This window comes from Callithrix jacchus, chromosome X (assembly GCF_049354715.1).
Source record: "Callithrix jacchus isolate 240 chromosome X, calJac240_pri, whole genome shotgun sequence".
Taxonomy (NCBI): domain Eukaryota; kingdom Metazoa; phylum Chordata; class Mammalia; order Primates; family Cebidae; genus Callithrix; species Callithrix jacchus.
In genome coordinates, this window is record NC_133524.1 from 37,924,563 (window position 1) to 37,949,424 (window position 24,862).

Here is a 24,862-nt window from a genome sequence, read left to right on the forward strand (position 1 = left end):
TACTGAGGCAGTTCTAACTTTACCTGTGTAAACGAAAGTGAGAGCAAATTTACACAGAGCCCATGGCAACTCAGCAGCACCTCTACAGGCAGACTGTGACTAGACTCACTCCTTGCTGGGCAGGGCATCTCTGAAAAAAGGCAGCAGCATGTCAGGAATTATAAATAAAACTTCACCTTCCCAGGACAGAGCACCTGGGAAAAGGGGCAGTTGTGAGTTCCGCTGCAGCAGACTAATGTCCCTGGCCAGCAGCCCTAAAGGAAGCAACAGAGCTCTCAGCACAGCACTTGAGCTCTGATAAAAGACAGACTGCCTCCTTAAGCAGGCTCCCTGACCCCATATATCCAAAAAACACCTCATACAGGAGAGCTCTGATATCTTGCAGGTACCCTTCTGGGATAAAGCTACCAGAGGAAAGAACAGGCAATATTCCTTGCTGTTCTGAAACCCCCATAGGTGTTTCCCAGGTAAAAAGGGTCTGGAGTGGACCTCTAGCAGTCCTGCAGCAGAGGGTCCAGACTGTTAGAAGAAAAACCAAAAGACAGAAATAAATAGCTTCAACATTAACAGAAAGGACATCCACTCAGAGACCCCATCCAAAAGTCACCAACTTCAAAGGGCAAAGGTAGACGAATCCATGAAGATGGAAAGAAACCAGCACAAAAATGATGAAATCACACACACAAAAAAAAAAACAGAATGCATCTCCTCCTCCAAGGGATCACAACTCCTGACCAGCAAGAGAACAAAACTGGATGAAGAATGAGGTTGACAAATTGACAGAAGCAAGCTTCAGAAGGTGAGTAATAACAAACTTCTCTGAGCTAAAGACACATGTTCTAACCCAGAGAAAATAAACTAAGAGCCTTGAAAAAAAGGTTAGATGAAATGCTAACTAGAATAACAAGCTTACTGAAGAACATAAACGATTTGAAGGAGCTGAAAATCATGAGAACTTCACAAAGCATACACAAGTTTCAATAGTCAAATCAATCAAGCAAAAGAAAGGATATCAGAGATTGAAGATCAACTCAATGAAATAAAATGAGAAGGCAAGATTAGAGAAGAAAGAGTTAAAAGAAATGAACAAAGCCTCCAAGAAATATGGGATTATGTGAAAAGACCTAATGTACATTTGATCAGTGTACCTGAATAAGATGGGGAGAATGAATCCAAGCTGGAAAACACTCTTCAGGGTATCATCCGGAAGAACTTCCCCAACCTAGCAAGGTAGGCCAACATACAAATCCAGGAAATACAGAGAACACCACAACGATATTCCTCAATGAGAGCAACCCCAAGGCATGTAATCATCAGATTCTCCAGGGTTGAAATGAAGGAAAATATGCTAAGGGCAGTCACAGAGAAAAGTTGGGTTACCCACAGATGGAAGCCCATCAGACTCACAGCAGATCTCTTGGCAGAAATTCTACAAGCCAGAAGAAAGTGGGGGTCAATATTCAACATCCTTAAAGAAAAAACTTTCAACCGACAATTTCATATCCAGCCAAACTAAGCTTTTTAAGTGAAGGAAAAATAAAATCCCTTACCAATGAGCAATTGCAGAGAGATTTCATCACCACCAGGCCTGCCTTACAAGAGCTCCTGAAGGAAGCTCTAAACACGGAAAGGAACAACCAGTACCAGCCACTGCAAAAATGTACCAAATGGTAAAGACAATCGGCACAATGAAGAAATTGTGTCAACTAACAGGCAAAACAACCAGCTAATATCAAAATAGCAGGATTAAATTCACAAATAACAATTATAAACCTTAAATGTAAATGGGCTAAACACCCCAATCAAAAGACACAGACTGCCAAATTGGATAAAAAGTAAAGACCCATCAGTGTTCTGTATTCTGGAGACCCATCTCACGTGCAAAGACACACACAGACTCAAAATAAAGGGATGGAAGAAGATTTTCCAAGCAAATAAAGAGCGAAAAAAAAGCAGGGATTGCAATCCTAGTCTCTGACAAAACGGACTTTAAACTAACAAAGATCAAAAGAGACAAAGAAGGGCATTACATAATGGTAAAGGAATCAATGCAACAGGAAGAGCTAACCATCCTAAATATATATGCACCCAAGACAGGAGCACCCAGATACATAAAGCAAGTTCTTAACAACTTACAAAGAGACCTAGACTCCCACATAATAATAGTGGGAGACTTTAACACTCTACTGTCAATATTAGACAGATCAATAAGACAGAAAATTAACAAGGATATCCAGGACTTGAACACAGATCTGGACCAAGCAGACCTAATATACATCTAGAGAACTCTCACCCCAAATCCACAGAATATATATTCTTCTCAGGATCACATTGCACGTACTCTAAAATTGACCACATAATTGGAAGTTAATCACTCCTCAGAAAATGCAAAAGAAGGGAAATCATAACAATCAGTCTCTCAGACCACAGTGAAATCAAATGAGAACTCAGGATTAAGAAACTCACTCAAAACTGCAAAACAACATGGAAACTGAACAACCTGCTCCTGAATAACTGGATAGATAACGAAATGAAGGCAGAAATACAGATGTTCTTTTAAACCAATGAGAATGAAGACACAATGTACCAGAATCTCTGGGATACATTTAAAGAAGTGTCTAGAGGGAAACTTATAGCATGAAATGACCTCATGAGAAGCAAAGAAAGATCTAAAATCATCACCCTATCATCACTATGAAAAAAACTAGAGGAGCAAGATCAAACAAATTCAAAAGCTAGAGGAAGACAAGAAATAAATACAATCAGAATAGAACTGAAGGAGATAGAGACACAAAAAAAAACCCTTCAAAAAATCAATGAATCCAGGAGCTGGTTTTTTGGGATCAACAAAATACATAGACTGATAGACAATAAAAAAGAAAAGAGAGAAGAATCAAACAGATGCATTTAAAAAAGATAAAGGGGATATCACTACCAATTCCACAGAAATACAAACTACCATCAGAGATTACTACAAACAACTCTGTACATTAACCAGTAAATGTAGAAGAAATTGATAAATTCCTGGACACTTACACCCTCCCAAGACTAAACCAGGAACAAGTTGAAACCACGAATAGATCAATAAAAAGGGCTGAAGTTGAGGCAGCAATTAATAGCCTACCAACCAAAAAAAGCCCAGGTCCAGATGGGTTCACAGCCCAATTCTACCATACATACAAAGAGGAGATGGTACCATTCATTCTGAAACTACTCCAAACAATACAAAAGGAGAAAATCCCCCCTAACTGATTTTATGAATCCAATATCATCCTGATACCAAAACCTGGCAGAGACACAACTTTAGTTGAATGAAAACTTCAGGCATGATGAACATCAATGCAAACATCTTCAATAAAATATCAGCAAACCAAATGTAACAGCACATCAAAAAGTTTATTCATCATGATCAAGTAGGCTTCATCCTGGGAATGCAAGTCTGGTTCAACAAATGCAAATCTATAAATGTAATCCATCACATAAATAGAACCAAAGACAAAAACCATGTGATTATCTCAATAGATGCAGAAAAGGCCTTCAACAAAATTCAACAACCTTTTATGCTAAAATCTCTCAGTAAACTAGGTATCAATGGAATGTACCTCAAAATAATAAAAGCTATTTATGACAAACCCAAGCCAATATCATACTGAGTGGGCAAAATTGGAAGCATTCCCTTTTAAAACTGGCACTAGGCAAGGGTGCCTTCTCTCACCATTCCTATTCAACATAGTATTGAAAGTTTTAGTCAGAGCATTCAGGCAAAAAAAAAAAAAAAAAAGAAAGAAAGAGTATTCAGTTAGGAAAAGAGGAAATCAAACTGTCTCTATTTGCAGAAGACACAATGGTATATTAAAAAGACCCCATCATCTCAGCCCAAAATCTCCTTAAGATGATCAGCAACTTCAGCAAAATCTCAGGATACAAAATCAAAGTTCATAAATCACGAGCATTCCTATACACCAATAAAAGAAAAACAGCCGAATAATGAACAAAATTCCATTCACAATTGCCACAAAGAGAATAAAATACCTAGGAATACAAATAACAAAGGATGTGAAGGACTTCTTCAAGGAGAAATACAAACCACTGCTCAAGGAAATAAGAGAGGACACAAGGACACAAGGACACAAACAGATGGGAAAACATTCCATGCTCAGGGTTGGAAGAATCAATATTGTGAAAACGGGCATACTGCCCAAAGTAATTTATAGATTATAGATTCAATGCTATCCCCATGAAGCTACCATTGACCTTCTTCACAGAACTGGAAAAAAAAAAAACACCTTAAACTTCATATGGGACCAAAAAAGAGTCCACATTCCCAAGACCATCCTAAGCAAAAAAAAAAAAACAAAGCTGAAGGCATCAGGCTACCTGAGTTCAAACTATACTGCAGGGCTACAGTAATCAAAACAGCATGGTACTGGTACCAAAACAGAGATATAGACCAATGGAACAGAACAGAGGCCTCAGAAGTAATACCACACATCTAAAGCCATCTGATCTTTGACAAACCTGATAAAAACAAGCAGTGGGGAAAGGATTCCCTGTTTAATAAATGGTGTTGGGAAAACTGGCTAGCCATGTGCAGAAAGCTGAAACTAGATCTCTTCCTTACACCTTATATAAAAATTAACTACAGATGAATTAAATATTTCAACATAAGACCTAGCACCATAAAAACTCTGGAAGAAAACCTAGGCAATACAATTCAGGACATAGGCATAGGCAAGGACTTCATGACTACAATACCAAAAGCAATGGCAAACAAAAGCCAAAACAGACACATGGGATCTAGTTAAGAGCTTCTGCACAGCAAAAGAAACAAACTGGCAACCAACGGAATGGGAAAAAAATTTTGCAAGCTACCCAGTTGACAAAGGGCTAACATCCAGAATATAGAAAGAACTGAAACAAATGTACAAGAAAACAACAACCCCATCAAAAGTGGGTGAAGGATATGAACAGACACTTTACAAAAGAAGACATTTATGCAGCCAATAAACATATGAAAAAATGCTCATCATCACTGGTCATTAGAGAAATGCAAATGAAACCACATTGAGATATCATCTTATGCCACTTAGAAAGGCAATCATTAAAAAATCTGGAGACAATAGATGCTAGAGAGGATGCAGAGAAATAGGAATGATTTTACAATGTTGGTAGGAGTGTAAAATTAATTCAACCATTGTGGAAGACAGTGTGGTGATTCCTCAAGGATCTAGAAATAGAAATACCATTTGACCCAGCAATCCCATTACTGAATATCTACTCAAAGGATTATAAATCATTCTGTTAAAAAGACACATACACACATATGTTCATTGTGGCACTGTTTACAATAGCAAAAACCTGCAACCAACCCAAATGCCCATCGATGATAGACTGGATATGGCACATATACACCATGGAATACTATGAAGCCATAAAAAAGGATGAGTTTATGTCCTTTTCAGGAACATGGATGAATCTGGAAACCATCATTTTCAGCAAACTGACATGAGAACATAAAACTAAATACCACATGTTCTCACCCATAAGTGGGTGTTGAACAATGAGAACACATGGACACAGGGAGAGGAACATCACACACTTGAGCCTGTTGAGGGGTAGAGGGCTAGGGGAGTGATAGCAGGGGGTGGGGAGATTGGGGAGGGATAACATTGGGAGAAATACCTCATGTAGGTGATGGGGTGATGGAGGCAGCACACCACCATGGCATGTGTATACCTATGTAACAGTCCTACAAGATCTGCACATGTACCCTAGAACTTAAAGTATAATAAAAATATATATATTTAATGCCTTGTGTTTCCATTATACATATATCCATTTAGAACTTACTGTGTATCGATTGAAAATCTGTAGGTAGTACTGCAGATATAATCATGGCCAGAATACTATTGCTTTTAAGTAAAACACAGACTACTTGAAGATAGACATGCATGCAAATCATCACTTATATTTTAATATCCCCTTCTTAATTTGAACTCATGTTTTAGCTAAACATAATTCTTTGTCAAAAATAATATTTAGATAAACACTGTTTGCCTTCAATTGACATATGAATTTATAAGGTCATATTCTATATTTTATTTTTTATATATAAGATATTCCTGTAACCAACGTGTTTAAAAGCATATTAAAGAAATCCTTTTTCAAGAAAAAATAAATAAAAACATTCCAAGGACCCCTTTTCACCTCTATCTACCTAAAATAATTTCTTAATAACTCCTACAACAGTTACAAAGTCATTTACTTGGTATATGCCCTAGGGAGAGGATATTTCCTGTTGTAGATGAAGTGTGAATTGACCTTATGTTCCCTGCTTGCAGACCCTATTTTCTTGCCTCACCATGACAATTTACAAATGCCATAGCAATGTCAGGAAGTTACCCTAAAAGGGGAGGTATGAATATTTCCACCCCTTGTTTAGCAAATCATCAAGAAATAACCATAAAAATGGGCAACCAGCAACGCTCAGGGCTGCTCTGTTTATGGAATAGCAATCCTCTTATTCCTTTACTTTCTTAATAAACTTGCTTTTACTTGCACTGTGGACTCCTCTGAATTCTTTCTAGCATGAGATCCAAGAACTTTCTCTTGGGGTCTGGATCAGGACCCCTTTCCTGTAATACAAGGAAGAACTAGGCATCTCCATATTGTTATGTCCCTCAAAGATGGTAGCACTGTTGTCAAGCCATTATGAACTCTGTTACCTGCATGTATGACTCCAGACTTTCCCTGAAAGTCTGAAACAGTAAGAAGACCACAAAGGAGGAGGACAACAGGTTCCTATTCCTGCCTACCAATCAACCCACTGAGTCAACACCAACCAACCCTAAACTGTAACTGTCCACTCATTGCCCCAACTTATAAAGCCCGCTTTGCCCCACACCTCCATGCTGACTCCCTTTTCGGACTCAGCCTGCTCACACCCAGGTAAATACACAGTCTTGTTGCTCACACAAAGCCTATTTGGGTTGCCTTTTCAGTCAGATGTGTGCTTACCATTTGGTGCCAAAACCCAGGATAGGGGAACTCCTTCAGGAGATCTGTCCCCTATCCTGTTCTCCTTCCTTGAAGAGTCTACCATTGACCTTGGTACATCAGAATGGCCTGTAAAACCCCTGCCTTTGTCTTCAGATGAGGTAAACAATCTCCATTTCTCTTTAAACCATTCCTCTTCCTAAATAGAGACAAAGATGACACCTCCTATCTGTGTTTCAAGAAATACAACATTAGTCACAGACTTTTCTTGGGAAGACAGTCTTACCTTGGTGTCTGGTCAACACTGGGAACACCTGCCTTGGCCTTTCACCAGTTACATAGCCCAGAACCCCAGTCGGGGACACCTGCTGAGGATCCTAGTGGTTGCTCTCCTCCTCCTCTCTATCTTTCTATTCAACCATCTCTAGTCTATCATGGGCAATCTTCTGCCCTCCATCCCTCCCTCTTTCCCTCTGGCCTGTGCCCTCAAGAACCTTACACCCCTTCAAACTTTCACCTGATCTAAAGCCTATATGTCTAATTTTTTTTCTGCAACACAGCCTGGCCTCAATATAAATTAGACAATGGCTCCCAATGGCCAGAAAATGGCACTTTCAATTTCTCTATTTTGTGGGACTTAAACAATTTTTGTCATAGAATGGGCAAATGGTCTGAGATGCCCTATGTCCAGGCATTTTTTTACACTCCAATTCCTCACTAATCTCTACTCTTAATGTGATCCATCCCAAATCTTCCTTCTCTCCCTTCTGTCTGCCCCTCTTGTCTCTTCCAGTGACTCAGAATCCTCCTTGTCCATCGACCCTTCCAACCTTTCTCCTTCCTACCTGTCTGAACCAAGCCCCAATCCAGGCCCTAACCTCCCCCCACCAGAGCCTCCTTCCTTTACCTCTGCCAGCAACCCACCTCCTTATGCCCCTCCTATCACCTCCCCACCTCATACCCAGTTCAGCTTACAGTTTAGTCCTGGGGCTAACTACCCTGCCCCTGTCCAACAATTTTCCCTTTGTGAAGTGGCTGGAGCTGAAGGATTAGTCCAGGTACATGCTCCTTTCTCTCTGTCTGACCTCTCCCAAATCCAGTCAGTGTCTAGACTCTTTCCCGTCAGACCCCACCATATATATACAAGAATACTTACCCAAGTCCTATAATTTCACCTGGAGTGACTTAAATGTCATCCTTACTTCTATTCTCACCCCTGAAGAACAGGAAAAGATTTAAACCCTAGCTCAGTCTAATGCTGATGATTGCTGGCACCTTGAGCCTAGCCTTCAGGAAGGCACCAAGGCAGTACCCCAAGAAGACCCTCAATGGGACTACCAGACAGGGTCCCCTAGCATAGCCAAGTGAGATTACATGATCTTTTTTCTAGTTAAAGGGCTTCAGAGGGCAGCATATAAGGCTGTCAGTTATGAAAAACTAAATGAAACCACTCAGAATAAGATAAAAATCCTGCTCAGTTTATGGCCCATCTAGCTGCCACCCTCAGGCAATAATATAGCATTAGATCCTGAAAGCTGCCTTATTCTTAATATGCATTTTATCACCCAATCAACCGCTCACATTAGAAAAAAGCTACAGAAATTAGAGTCTGGCCCTCAAACTCCACAACAGGAGGAATTAACCTCACCTTCAAGGTGTTGAATAATAGGGAAAAAGCTTCCTCATGGCAGCACATTGCAGAACCACAGATGCTTGCCTCTGCCATAAGACAAACCCCAGCCATACAACCAGCTCACAAAGACTTCAAAGCACCCAAACTGCATTATCCCATCACCCCTCCCAGACCTTGCTCCAAGTGTAAAAAACGTGGCCACTGGGTCAATGGCCCGCAGGCCGGGATTCCTCCTAAGCCCTGCCCCCACTGGAAGTCAGACTTTCTGACTTGTCACTGCTCCCAGAGCTCCTGGAGCTCCAACACAAAGCTCCTGGACTGAATCCTTCCCAGATCTCCTCGGCTTGGTGGCTGAAGACTGATGCTGCCTGAACATCTCAGAGGCCCCCTGGACCATCACAGAAGTCGAGCTTTGGGTAACCCTTATGGTGGAGGGTAAGTCCATCCCCTTCTTAATTGACATGAGGGCCACCCACTCCACACTGCATTCTTTCCAAGAACCTGTCTCCTTGGCCTTCCTAACTGTTGTGGGAATTGACAGTTACTGTTATGGGACTAAACTGCAAGGCTTCCAGGCCTCTCATAACTCTCCAGGTCTGGTGTCAATTAGGCCAGCACTCCTTTCTACATTCTTTCCTAATCATCCCCACTTGCCCAGTTCTCCTGTTAGGCTGAGATATCCTAACAAAATTGTCTGCCTCCTTAACTATTCCTGGGTTACAGCTACACCTCATTGCCGCCCTCCTCCCTGAAACCATACCTCCTTCAATAGCTCCCCTTATGAACCCCTACCTTAACCCTAGGGTGTGGGACACCACCTCCCCATCCCTTGCTAGAAGTCACTCACTCTCCAGCTCAAAAAGGACTGGACCATCCTCCTACCCCTTGCACTCCTCTGGATTCAAGCCACACCCCAAGAACCCACCAGATACAGCCCATTCAAACTCCTAGATGGCTGTACCTTTGTGCTTGGACCCAACCTTATCCAAACACCAGTTTACTTGGAGACTATCTCCCAGTCCTCCAACAGGTCAGACATAAAATCCACCAGGCTGCTATTTTCTCTTATCCACTCCAGATACCCAGCCATATAAGAACACCCATCCATATGGTCAGTTCTAATAAAAAGCTTAACCCCTCAGTCTCTACAACCTCGGTGGACCAGCCCCTTTCTGGTTGTCTACAGCACCCCAACCACCGTCTCCTTGCAAAATGCCCCCCAGTGGGTACACCACTCCAGGATAAAGCTGTGTCCACCAGACAAGCAACCTGACTCTCCCACCCCATCTTGGAAGTCACAAGTACTCTCCCCAGCTTCTCTGAAACTTACCCAAATTCATGAAGAAACTTAAATGCCCTGCCCCTGTCTATCTTGCCACTTTACCCTCTTCCTCCATTCTGTTTCTAGTCATCCAAACCGCTTCATTTAGTCAACCTGCCCGCTTTACAGAACCCCCAAAGGTCAGCACCACCTCTTTGCTTAACAATCAATCAGGGTTTTGTCTTAGCAGACATATACCTTGCATGAATCCTCACCCCTGGACTCATTGTAACATAGCTCCCAAACTAATGAATGCCTTCTTATACCCACTTTTAATCACTCATCTCAATGGCTCCTAGTAAATACAAAACAGTACCTTCTCCAGTAGGAAAACAAAACAAACGGAGCCATTCACTTTACCGCAACAACAACTTTCCAGCCACTTGGAGCCATCTTAGCAGGAACCCTAGGCGTACGGGAACATGAAAATAATAAACTCACATAGCTCTTCAATATATACAACCAGTTCTGCTTACCCAGCCAAGGAATATTTTTCTTGTGTGGGACCTCAACTTATCTCTGCCTCCCCACTAACTGAACCAGCGCCTACACCCTAGTCTTTCTAAGCCCCAAAATAGACATTGCCCCAGGAAACCAAAGTTTACCTTTCTGCTTGTTCCCTCAGCTTCCATAAGTTCTTAGGCAGAGATTTTTGAAATTCCACAAGGCGAACATTTTTTTTCTCTCAAAAGATGGTAAACATTTAAATTTGGAGCATAGAAAACAAACAGGGTAACTGCAGAATGAGAAGGAAACTACTGAGATTATAAAATACAGATCCAACAAAGTTTTTCTTCTAAACCAGAACTAATGAATGTTATGGATGATTTTATTGAACCAATATCAGAGAGTATCCTTTAAATGTCCTGATGGACTTCACAGTCCTTTGGAGATGTAAATCTGATCCTGTCTTTGAAACAGTAACATCTAGGTTATTAACTAAACAACCTTCCAGTTGAGCTCACATCTGAAACAAGTTAAAATACTTTAAATGTTTAAACTGCCTGCCTTGGATTCCTTACAGCATTGACAAAAGAGCACCTCAGCCTGTGGTCTAGTAGCTAAGATTCTGTGCTTTTAGGACTGGGGCCCAGGTTCCATTCTCTTTCTGGAAACCAACCTCATTCATTTTATTTATATGATTCTTGACTTTCTGGGGTACCTATTTGTTACTGATCCTTTACCCTTCCATGGACATCCTTTGATTTCCTGTCTTTGTAATGCTTTCATATAGGGCTTTTGGGCCTTCATGTGAAGGTGCTCAGCTGAGAAGCTGAGATCCTCTAAAATATGGCTGGACAGAAATGTGGGTTTGACTCTATTTGTAGCTAGGAAGACTTTTCTTTCTTTGAGCTGTGTTTGGGGTTGTTCTTGATCTTGTGAGGACTGCTTTGCCTCTTAGGTGTTAAGCGCACATCTGATTGAAAAGGCAACCCAAGCAAGCTTTGTATGAGCAACAAGGCTGTTTATCCAGGTGTGAGTGGGCTGAGTTTGAAAAGGGAGTCAGCGTGGAAGTGGGGGCAGGTTAAGTTACATGCAAAGCACTGTCAAATAAGAAATAATGTTTAACTTTCTTTAGCCTATATTTTAATTAATGTTATTAATATATGTTCCAAAATTGCACGGAAATTCTAAAATTCTAATATGTCTGAGGATATGCTATCAATCATAATTATGGTTAAGTTATTGTAGACCACAGAAATAACCATATTTCCTTGTCAATTGTGTCTTTAACTGTGACTATTTAAAGCCATTCCCATAGTTAATTGCTTTATTCTGATGCAGTTACTGAAAACTTCACAAGCATGCAACATCAAAGAATATGATGTATTTAAGGAGGTTCAGGAAAGGATGGAAAGGACCCTGAGAAGCACTCCTCAGTACAGGTTTCTAATAACTTTAGAATCACATCATTTGGACTAAGAATTCCTAGAACTTTAATGAAGATACTGACTGGTATATAAAACTGCTCACCAAAGCATAACAAAAATTAATACCAAGAAAATATTTTGCATATTTTCATGCTAAATCAGTCAGTACTGAAAATGTTTAGATATGAAATTTGAATGAACTCCATGTTCTAAGTAAAATTACCTATGATAGCCCATCAGTTATCAGTGCTATGCACTGAAATTAGAGAAACAACTGGTATTCAAGCAGACATAAATCTATTGTTAAGCATAGGCTCAAGGAAAACCAGGATGGCTGTCTTGTCCTTCCTGAGTCTTTAAAGCTATTGTTATTAAAAGTTCTAAATCCAAATTAAATACATATATTGGTGTGGTGACTTCTAAGTTGCTAAAATAGTTTATGACCAATGTTTGGTTTGTCAAACCCATATTCTTGGGAACATAAATAAAAACTTCAGGTACATTCTACCATTTGATGGGCTAAATACTTCTAAATGGATTTCATCCAATTGTCATTTTCAATGCATGTTTTCTGCTTATAGAAAACTTTGCCATGCAAGGAAGCTGATGTTGTAACAGTAGCTTATTATTCCAAAGTGTATTTTCACCAAGAAAGTTTTTAATGGTTCACTGACTGAGATCAACCTCTTCACAATATAGAACCCGGAGATGAGACATTCTAAGAACATCATTGAAAGACTATCCTCACCATCCACACTGCAGCAAAACTTCTGAACCTTGAACCTTGGGTTCATAATCTCAAAACTTAGAGGGGTCTGTCCTCACTCTTGGAACTATACGCACGTTGGAAAACTTAAGATAAAGCTAACCAGGGAAGCTTCTCCTCAAAAGAAAGTGGCATCCTTGATGTGGACAGCTTTGTCCCAACATCACAGATCAAAACTTCTCTACTATCATGAGACTGTCATCTTTGAATAGTTTTTCACTTGTTTATGCCTCTATGAATGATAGAAATTAAAGGGGATCTACTGTGTGCATTTATGGGGTATACTTTCATTTGTGAAAAACTTTGCAGCCAGCCTTATACATGGATAACCTTGGGCCTTGATAGATGGAAGATGAGGCCTAATGTAGTTGAGAAATTTTAATGGTACATACATTGCCTCACAGTCAGAAACAGAACACTGGTCCACTCCTCTTAACCTACATCATAAACTAAAAAGAACACTGCCAGGAGGTCTTCACTCTTCTGAAGGGCATTGTTTGTTAAGTCCTTATTTCCATGGTTTAGAGTAAATGAGGTAATAACTAGAAATTTATCCCCCATGATATGCTTTATAGCAGATTCTATTGTAGAGGCTATGGTTACATAACAGACTTTAAATTCTCTTGTGAAAGTTATGCTAAATGATAGAATTACTCTGGATTACTAACTGGCTAAACAGATATATCTATGCAGCTGCTGGCAATTCTTCTTGCCCCTGAAGAAATACATCACATCCAATATTACAGAGATTAAGTTATAGGGTATTAATAAAGAGACTGCTTAAAGTAAGTAGACTCTTCATCTAGCTCCTTCTTTGGTCTATTTGATTTCAGTTGGTTTGGTTTATGGGGAACCTGGCTAAGGAGCAGACTCCAACTCTTGGTATTATCGTCCTGACACTCTTAATAGTAGTCTCCCTAGTACACTGTATTCTCTCAAATATTTTAAATACTTCCATGCAGCCATCTCTAGAATGTCAAATGGTCTCTATTCAACTGGAATGACAAGAGCTGAAAGAAATATGTGACCATAAAGGCACTATAATCCATGAATGACATGCTGAGACCAGAAATCCAAGACAATGGCAACTGAGAGTGGTGCTAAGGCCCTAAGGTTTGGTCACACTCTCCCCTATGCAAGAATCTGACCAAAAATGGGGAGCTTTAAAACAAATTATGGGAGGCCATTGTTTGCTCCAACAGACCAGACCAAACAAAATGGAGTCTCTTATGCTAAATGTGACATAATCAAACTAAGACTTTAAGGAAACACACAGATTTTAGAACAGACCACATTTTGTTTCTCCCGTCTCCCCTGTAAAAAGGACATTGTAGCATAAGGAGGTACTCTCTAACCCTTCCAAAAAAATAATAATAATAACCTTACGACTTTGTTTCCACCTTACAAAACGCACTGCTGTGCTATTTCCCAGTGGGTTTCAAAACCAAGTAAGTACATTTACAATGGTGATAGTGACATCAATGACTAAAGTTTTGATGATTCTCTCAAAATTAAGCAGATGACCAAAAGAGGGGAATTGTTAAATCAAGTTTAGCCTAAAGCTACCTCTTTATATATTCTAAGTTCAGCCTAAAAGTTTATCTGTACATCATGAACTATAACCTAAATGGAATTATAGACTGCAGCTTGCTCTTGTGCCAATCACTGAGTTTTGGCCAATGAATGGGGGCTAATTGTTCAAATAAGGCAAATGCTGAGGTGTGACCAACCCTGCTATTTCTGTACTTCACTTCCATTTCCTGTATGGCCTTTCCTTTTTCTGTCCATAAATCTTTCTACATGTGGCTGCACTGGAGTATCTGAGCCTTCTCTGGCACAGGAGGCTGCCTGATTTGCAAATCATTCTTTGCTCAATTAAATTCTTTTAAATTTAATTCAGCTAAAGTTTTTAACAGTATACATGGTCAAGTAATTTTCTACAAGGCCACCTAGAAGAACAAGGTGGAAAGAGTAGTCTTTCCAATAAATGGTGCTGGGAAAACTGGATATCCACACACAGAACAATGAAACTGATATCTTATCTTACACCATACACAAAAATCAACTCAGAGCCAGTTACCTTAAAACACACACATATATGCATGTTCAACCACACTCACAGAAAATTGCGTGAAGCCCTACTAGAGTGAGATACAAGATATATTTGTCTTTTAGCACATGTGATATCACTTCCATAGCATCTAGTGTTATTTTTGTGCTGCCCAGTACTGGATGTTTATACAATAGCTACCTCTAGTAATGTAATTTTCAGCTATGGAGCAGTTCTATAGAATTTTTACCACTGCCTTGTGCTTTCTTATCCATGCTCTCTTTAAATAGCATGTAGTCTAGAGTAAAGAATGGTGAAGAAGAGTATTCTCTCAGAGTGGGAAGGGAAGCTCAAATATGTCTTTTCCTTTGTATGAGAAGTAAAACCTTTTAAAATACCATCTATTAACTTCCTTCATACTTTGTCTATCATTAAGCAAAGCAATGATGTTATCTATAAACTTCTAGAACAAAACATTGTGTGAATCAAGTCCTTCCCCCAGGCCAAGGCGATAAATCCTAGCTCAGCAAAGTCCTATGGAAACAGGGCTCTCAAAGACAGTCCAGCACACAGGAAAGTGAACCTAGCTCTCCAACCCACAAAATAATATTAGTTAAAAGCAACTTTCACCAGAATTCCTAACAAGGGTAATTTTTAATTGTTAGCAGTGTACATAATTCAGGGATGCAGATTTCAAATATACATCAACAAGGTAGGCAAATCTGTGAAAATTTTTCTTTTAATTCCTAATATACTTACTTTTTTAATTGTTATTTTCAAAAGTTTGTCTCGCCTATTTGAATATGCAGACTTCCTCTTTGTATTTGCCGTCAATCTTGGGTAGCATTTTAATACTGAATTGGCTTTTTTCCTGTGAAGAAAACTAAAAAGATATATAATTATAAGCAAAAAAAAGTTTTTTTTTTGAGTCAATGTCTCAGTCACCCAGGCTGCAGTGCAGTGGTGATTATGTCTCACTGCAATCTTGACCCCCCCCCAGGCTCAGGTAATCCTCCCACCTCAGCCCCCTGAGTAGCTGGGACCACAGGTGTGTACCACCAAAACAGCTGGCTAATTTTTAAAAAAATTTTTTGTAGAGACTGAATTTTGCCATGTTGCTCAGATGGTTTTGAAGTCCTAGGCTCAAGCGATCTGCCCACCTCAGCCTCCCAAAGTGCTGAGATTACAGGTGTGAGCCATTGCACCTGGCCAACAAAGAGTAATTCTTTTCTTTTTTTTTTTTTTGAGATGGAGTTTTGCTCTGTTGCCCAGGCTGGAGTGCAATGGCATGATCTCGGCTTACTACAACCTCTGCCTTCTGGGTTCAAGTGATTCTCCTGCCTCAGCCTCCTAAGCAGCTGGGATTACAGGTGTGCACCACTACACCCAGCTATTTTTTTTTGTATTTTTAGTAGAGACAAAGGTTTCACCATGTTAGCCAGACTGATCTCCAACTCCTGATCTCAAGTGATCCACCCACCTAGACCTCCCAAAGTGCTGGGATTACAGGTGTGCGCCACCACGCCTGGCTGAGAGTAATTAAAAAAAAATCCCACATGACAATATACCAGATGAAAACTGCTATGTACTCTCTAGAAAACAGCCAGCATCATAAACCTCTTTCTTAGAGTCAGAAATGGAGTAACACTTAACTCCAAAGCACTGCATCTGCTATCTTCCTCATCAAGTGAGTACCTCCTTTCAGTGGCAGTTGCCCTGAGCAGGGACAGTGACATAATTAACTGTGTTATATTCAGACATTAGCACATTCCTGAAACCAAGGGTGTTTGTGATAGCAGTATTTATACTCTTTAGTATAAGTAGATACCACAAGGCATTCTGCTGTTGGAAAGAAGCAACCAAATCAAAACCCAGCCTCTAGACAATGTCTTTGTCCTGCTACCTAAAAATAAATAAAACTTCAACTGGCCTCTATAATATAAACCCAGAGAACCATTACTTATATGAAAAGATAGGTGACAAAACAACATTGAGGAGTTAAGATACATTTGGCCAAACCCATTCCAAAAAAGAAATAATAATTTTGTTTAAAACAAAATTTAATTATGTAGAATGTGACATTTTAACACATGCAACCCTATTCCACTGCCCATCAGAAAAAGAAAATTCTTCTCTGTGATATATGAAGATAGGGCCACATAGATAATCAAAATGTATACCCATGATACCCTGTGCAGTAAATAAGGCAGTAGCTATATATGCGCTCTTGGAGAATTATTTTTACTTTTCTATACAAGTAAACATAAAATGTACTTCAATTACATATTTCTAAAAAGAAATCTTTTTTGTTTTTATACATCAATAAAATGCCACTGGAATTAAATTCCTGTTAATATAAAAGGCTTACAACATTTCTTAATCTTATAAATTTTTAACTTACAAAAATTCACATTAGAGCAAGATTTTTTTTAAAATTGTTTTCCAAAGGACTTTTTAAAGTATTCATTTCCAAGAGAACATTTTGAAATAAATGAAAAACAGAAGTGCTTTTTTGTAGAAAAAAATGTCTACTCAATGAATTTAAATTTTACTTAATTATAGATATGTATATTTCACATAATAGAAAACCGATTCTTCACCTAGTATTTATTTTAAATACCCAAATTTGAAAACAGCTAGATGACACACAACAACAACAATAGTAGGCCCACAATGAATGTTTCCATCCTTCCACAATTCATAAGCATAGCCATCCATAAACAGACTTCAAGCTTGGCTGAGTAAAGAGGTCACGGAATTATCTTTGCATAAAGCAATGATAAACTAAGTAAAATTGCCAAAGGAAAACATTTAAGTATTCTGGAAAAAGGCATACAACAAATTGAAAGTGTTTATTCAAGAAATACAGTGAATTTGTGGCATTATTAGCCTAAACTCCTGCCATGCTGCCTCCCTACCCCCAACTCTGTGATGTAGCACTTATACTGTGGTATAGCAGCAGGCTTTGAGCCTAGATGATAGAGAGGGCTGATTTTAAAGTAAAATCTATGCTTAGGGGTGTTGTTGAAAACAGTAACTGTTTTAGTGGCAAACAATTGAGAAAGATCAACATCACAGCTAAATTGGGGTCGCACTATGTGTTGGGGTGAGCTACAGGTAAGAAAATAAGCTGTAAATTTAACAGCGAGATCCAGCCATAAGACAGCCATAGTGAACCTTAAGAAGCTCCCATATAGCTCAACTGTTAGGAAAGACTATATTCACTCAGGAAAATCCAGCGATTTCCCTAGCTAGCAACTTGTCCCTGGCTGTATGTGGATCCTTGCATATTCAAAAAGTAAAAGCCAAGGCAGATTTGTAAACTTTCTGAACTTTGAATGTGACTATATTTGGAGATAGGGCCTTTATGGAAGTAATTAAGGTTAGATGTCATCATAAGGATGGGATACCCATTCAATAGGACTAGTGTTCTTAGAGAGCATATGCACTCGCTCTCTTGCTTTCTCTCTACTATGTGAAGACAGAACAATTATCTGGATATACTGGAGAGAAGCCAATATCCTAAGCTAAGAGAAGAGGCCTTAGTATGACTCTTACCTTTCCAGCACCTTGATCTTGGACTTCCCAGCCTTCCTAATGGTGGGAAATAAATTTCTGTTAAGTCACCCAGTCTATGGCACTTTGATAATGCACCTCAGACTGACTAAGACAGGGTATTTAAGGACGAAATCTGACAAACTGAAGGCTGACCATGCTGTACTGCCAGGAAAGCTCTAGGTATCAAGGTTTAAAGATAAAAAAAAAAAATAAGACTTTAGTAGCTACATACTACAAGAGAGACAGACTCTATAGAATGAATATGGGCAAAATCTGTAGCTGCTGCAATACAGTATCAAAAATGTCCACTTCTAAAAAGCAATTCTAAGACAAGTAAAGAAGCAAGAAACTGACTTGTACACAGGAAATAAAGCAATAAATGAAAACTATCCTGGAAGAAGCTGAAAAATTAGAAGGCAAAGATGTCAAACCAACTTTTATAAATATATTCAAAACTAAGGAACCATATTTAAAGATGAAATCAAAAGTACTAAGATAAGCAGTTGTCAAATAGAAAATAAACATACAGAAAATACAAAAATTCTGGAGTATTAAAGTACAATAACTGAAATGGAAAAATATCACTAGAGAGTCTTAAAAGCAGATTTGAACTAGCAAAGAAAGAATCCATAAAGTGGAAGGTAAATCACTAGAGAAAACTGAATGGAGACTCACAGACCAGTGGAATACATCAAGCACACCAATCAATATATGAATAATTGGAGTCCTAGAATGAGAGGAGCAAGAAAGAAGAAAAGATTTTGAAGAAATAATGTGTGAAAATCTCCCAAATTTAATGAAAAACAATCTCATCTAACCTGATCAACCAAATACCATTTTAAAAAATACAGAGATATGGCTGGGCATGATGGCTTATCCCTGTAATCCCAGCACTTTGGGAGGCCAAGATGGACAGATCACCTGAGGTCAAGAGTTTGAAACCAGCCTGTTCAACATGGCAAAACCCTGACTTTACTACAAATATAAAAATTAGCTTGGCGTAGTGGCAGGTGCCTGTAATCCCAGCTACTTGGGAGGCTGAGACATGAGAATTGCTTGAATCCAGGATGCAGAGGTTGCAATGAGCCAAGATCATGCCACTGCACTCCAGCCTGGGCAACAGAGGGTGACTCTGTTTCAAACATACACACACACACACACACACACACTCTATCCCTAGACATGCCATAAATTTTTGAAAGAGACAAAAAGAAAAATGATTCAACACATAAAAGAAAACCACATTGAGAACATAAACCAATGTCTCATTAGAAACAATATCATCAGAAACAATGGAGGCCAGAAAGCAGTTAAGATATTATTCAAAGTGCTGAAAGGGAGGAAAAGATTATCAACCAAGAATATCATATAAGCAAAACTATCATTTAAAAGTGAAGACAAAATAATGACATTCCCCAATAAAGGAAGGCTATTAGAAATCACTCCTAACAATCTAAGATTCTTCTATCTGAAAGAAAACAAGAGCATAGAGTAACTAGAATACACAAAGAGTTAAAGACCACATGGAAATATAAAATGCTGCATACTTTTTTCTGTTTTCTTAACTGTCACAAGCTATAATGTACAAGTAGTAGAACTGTACCATTTTTGGCTCTCAAAAGGCAGATTGTGAGTGAAAATATGACAATATTAATGACCAACCAAGTACCCCGTCCATCAAATACTTAATCCTAAGTGGCTCTGCTGTCAGATCCATAAAAGTAAAAACACATTCAAGAAGGAGCATGTAAAGAGCTAGTTTTAAAATGTAGGTTTTCCTTTCTTGAGATTTTTATATTTGAGCCTCAAAGGAAGTTATTTGGTTTCATAAAATTAAAAACATGTCACCTGTATTCCTTCCTTCCACAAATATGTACTGAGCATATTCTGTCTGCCAGGAAGGTGCTTATCATTCTGCTCTGTAGTAGTAAAAAGGCAGTGGCAACTGAGAGCTTAGAGTTCTCTCCATTAAAGACCCTCTAGGGAAACTGTAAGATGAAAACAAAAGTGATACTGTATGTGCAGTGAACAATACACACAAAAGGACAGCTAGCCAGAGATGCTAGGGAAATGAATCAAGAAAATTTTTAAAACAGCTTGTGAGAAAAACAGTAGAAAACTCAGGGAACAAATTTGTTAGAAACTTTGCTTCATGGTTTATTTCACAACTTGCCATCTAATTTCACTCCATATACTTAAACATCCATGCTTGTCTCCAGCATCACACTACCAGTCCTTTTATGTTCCATTTAGGACTTCATACCTGTACCTGAATGCCTCCCAGACACCTTCCCTCTACAAGTTTTTAAGCTACTATGGTGAGTCTAGGTTGGGAGTAAGCAATTAATTCAGTCCTGAATCCTTAAGATTGGTTTAGAAGCTCTGCCCACTCCCATGAAAGTTATCTCAACAAACAGAAACAATTGCTATTCAGTCAACATTTATATTTATAATTAAGTAAAAGGGAATTTTGTTTAACCCTAATAGTACCACCAACCCAAGACAGCAGAAAGTTCACAACTTTGGAGAAGAACTTGAGTTCTGGACTAGGCTCAATATCTTATCAGTTGGGGGCCGTAAGTCTCATAGGTAAATCTTGGGTTGTGTCTGTTGTTAGATTCCTTACTGGTTGTTGCCTGTCAGAAGTATCCTGTTTGGGCAAAAAATGTTATCATTATCCTACTTCTCATCCATATAACCTTTGGAAAGCTACTTAACCTCTCTGCAATGTTTTCTATTTTCTATTCTGAAAATGAATATGGTAATAATATCCAACTTGAAGAGATATTGCAAGAATTAAATAGGATAGTTTATGTAAAAAAGCACTTTGCAACTTAATGGTCTATATAATTAGTTTCTCTTGATTGCAATGACTTGGAAGCATTTTAGGAGAGTGTAGAATCTTAGAGCCACTGCCATGAAAAACTGTTACTCTTGCTCTGCTTTAAATAAATGGTTCAACCAGTCTTTATTGTATTCTAATCATCTACCTTTTCACTTTTAATTATCTTAACTGGGCCCTATCCCCATGCCCCTTCTCCCTGGGTAGAAGCTTAATATAGTTGCAATCCTCATTTTTAACTGACTACTTTACTAGGGAAGGCACAACTGTGTAAATTAAACTATATGAAGATTTGAGTCAACACAGAGCTGTTCAACTCTTTATTCTACTAATAAAACATCTTCATTAAATCTTAATTTAGTATGATTTATAGGGATATAAGGGATATATCAAGCATATTTTTTATGGGGAAATGTTTGTTGACAAAATTTGTTTGTAAATGACCACATCATTTCTGTTATTAGATGGCATTCCATAAATGTTCTCCAATAATGCTGTTTAATCATTGAGCAGGAAGAGGGTAAATGCGAAGAACAAAACAAAATGTGGACAAATAACAGCCAAAAACATAGGTAAAGTCAGTCAAGCAGTCCTCATTTATTTTCTTGATGTTTGTATTTCTCAAATAAATACACATGAATTAATTTAAAAGTCAAGAATGCTTCCAAATAATAGCAGACTCCCACACCTATTCTCATTCATATATCAGCTCCTTTGAGGCAAAATTTAAAACATTTTATCTGTGTATTTTTCTAGCAACTTATCTCCATATTTTAAAAATGACATCTTTATACAACTATTTCTTTTTCTTTATCTTTTCTTTTTTTTTTCCGACAGAGTCTCATTCTGTCGCCAGGCTGGAGTGCAGTGGTGTGATCTTGGCTCACTGTAAGCTCTGCCTCCCAGGTTCAAGTGATTCTCCTGCCTCAGCCTCCTGAGTAGCTGGAACTACAAGCATATGTCACCTCACCCAGCTGCTTTTTGTATTTTCAGTTGAAAGGGGTTTTACCATGTTGGCCAGAATGATCTTGATCTCTTGACCTCATAATCTGCCCTCCTCAGCCTCCCAAAGTGCTGGGATTACAGGTGTGAGCCACCACACCGAGCCTATACAACTATTTATTTGTTACTTTAGGCATTATCTATTAATCTGCTAACATGAAAGATGAAACTTTAGCTTTTAATTATCTCTCCATACATACTTCTCCTTTCTTATCTACCCAAAATAATAATATCACATTATTTGGCTAAATCAATATCCATTGAGCAATATAATGTGCAATTAGTACAACTTTTGTCTCTTTTTCTACCCTTGGTATTAATACCCAGTAGGGATCCTGGACTGTCCTTTTGCCACCACTTGGGAAGATCCCTGTGTCTCCACTGGTATTGAGGTATCATGATCCCATATTTTCCAAAGTTTTGGTCCATTCTGTCTTTCTGACAAACTACAAAAAGGGTATCTTCTTGGAGACCTTGCATATCTAAAGATATGTTTTCTACTTTCACACCTGATTGATAATTTTGGCTGCTATAGAATTCTAGTTGAGAAAGTATTTTCTCTATGAATTTTGGAGACCTTGCTTCATTGTCTTTTAAATTTCTAACTTGCTATGAAAAGTCCAATGCTAATCCCTGTATGGAACCAGGGTTTTTTTTTTCCTTTTGCAAGTTTTTAGAGTCTCTTCTTTATTGTTTTTCCATCGAATATTTTGGTGGGTCTTCTAAACTGGCAACTCATGTATTTCACCGTTAAAAAATATTCTTGGGATTTTCTGGCAAGATGGCTGAATAGGAACCGCTCCAGTGCACAGTTCCCAATGATAGCAACACAGAAGGAAGGTGATCTCTGCATTTCCAACTGAGGTACCTGATTCAGCTCACTGGGACTGGTTAGACAGTGGGTGCAGCCCAAGGAGGGTGTTGCCTCACCCCAGAAGCTCAAATGGCTGGAGAACTCCCCCTCCTAGCCAAGGGAAGCCATTAGGGACGTTTCCCAGCAACCTTGTGCTCTGGTTCAGATGCTGTGCTTTTCCCATGGTCTTCACAACCTGCAGACCAGGAGATTCCCTCCAGTGCCTACAACACCAGCACCCTGGGTTTCCATCACAAAACTGGGTGGCTGTTTGGGAAGACACCAGGCTAGCTGCAGCATTTTTTTAAATACCCTAGCGGTGCCTGGAATGCCAGTAAGACAGACTGCTCACTACCCTGTAAAAGGGGGCTGAAGCCAGGGAGCCAAGTGATCTGGCTCAGCATGTCCCACTCCCATGAAGACCAGCATTCTAAGATACACTGGCTTGAAATTCTCCCAGTCAGCACAGCAGTCTGAGCTTGACCTGGGGCATTTGAGCTTGGTTGGGAGAGGGGCATCTGCCATTGCTGAGGCTCAAGTAGGCCATTTTAACCTCACCTGTGTAAACAAAGTCATCAGGACGTATACACAGCAACTGGGCAGAGCCCACGGCTGCTCAGCAAGACCACTGCAGGCAGACTGTGTCACTAGGCTCCCTGCTCACTGAGCAGGACATCTCTGAAAAAAGGCAGCTGCCCATCAGGGACCTATAAATAAAGCCCCCACCTTCCTGGGACAGAGCACCTGGGAAAAGGGACGGTTGTAGGTACAGCTTCAGCAGACTTAAATGTCCCTGCCTAGCAGCACTGAAGGGAGCAACAGATATCCCAGCACAGCACTTGAGCTCTGATAAGGAACAGAGTGCCTTCTCAAGTGGCTCCCTGATCCCTGTGTATTCTGACTGAGAGACACCTCCCAGCAGGGGCTGACAGACACCTCATACAGGAGACATCTGTCTGGCACCTGACAGGTACCCTTCTGGGATGAAGGTATCAGAGGAATAAACAGGCAGCAATCTTTGCTGTTCTCCAGGCCCCACTGGTGATTCCCAGGCAAGCAGCAAACCCCAACAGGCCTGCAGCAGACAGATCTGACTGTTAGAAAGAATACTAACAAACAGAAAGAAATACTTTCAATATCAAAAGAAAGGACATCCACTCAGAGATCCCATCTAAAGGTCACCAACTTCAAAGAGCAAAGATGGATAAATCCACGCAGATGGGAAGAAACCAGTGCAAAAAGCCTGAAAACTCCAAAAACCAGAATCCCTCTTCTCCTCCAAGGAATCACAACTTCTCACTCTCAAGGGAAAAAAAACTGGATGGAGAATGAGTTTCACGAATTGACAGAACAGGCTTCAAAAGAGGGTAATAACAAACTTCTCCAAGCTAAGTTCCAACCCAATACAAGGAACCTAGGAACCTTGAAAAAAGGTTAGATGAAATGCTATCTATAATAACCAGCATAGAGAAGAACAAAAACAACTTGATGGAGTTGAAAACACAGCACAAGAACTTTGTCAAGCGTACACAAGTTTCAATAGCTGAATCAATCAAGTGGAAGAAAGGGTATCAGAGACTGAAGATCAACACAATGAAATAAAGCGAGAACACATGATTAGAGAAAAAAAGAAATGAACAAAGCCTCCAAGGTATATGGTATTATGTGAAAAGACAAAATCTACATATGATTGTTATACCTGAAAGTGACAGGGAGAATGAAACCAAGTTGGAAAACACTCGACAGGGTATTATCCAGGAGAACTTCAACCTAACAAGGCAGGCCAACATTCAAATGCAGGAAATACAGAGAACACCACAAAGATACTCCTCGAGAAGAGCAACCCCAAGACACATAATTGTCAGATTCATCATGGTTGAAATAAAAAAAATGCTAAGGGCAGCCAGAGAGAAAGGTCAGGTTACCCACAAAGGTCAGGTACCCACATCAGACTTAGAGTGGATCTCTTG

The 24,862-nt window shown here is 39.4% G+C and overlaps 1 protein-coding gene across 3 annotated transcripts in view; it reads right to left on the reverse strand.

Annotated features, from left to right (window-relative positions):
• Positions 1-24,862, reverse strand: part of LOC103790211 (lanC-like protein 3) — a 132,389-nt gene that overhangs the window by 74,049 nt on the left and 33,478 nt on the right. For all 3 annotated transcript variants that reach the window (XR_013531577.1, XR_013531578.1, XM_078363011.1), the window contains exon 2: positions 15,397-15,520. Coding sequence is in view for 1 of the 3 variants with exons in the window: in XM_078363011.1 (XP_078219137.1) it covers positions 15,431-15,520 (90 nt within the window). In the remaining 2 variants the exon portion in view is untranslated. The remainder of the gene's footprint in view (positions 1-15,396; positions 15,521-24,862) is intronic.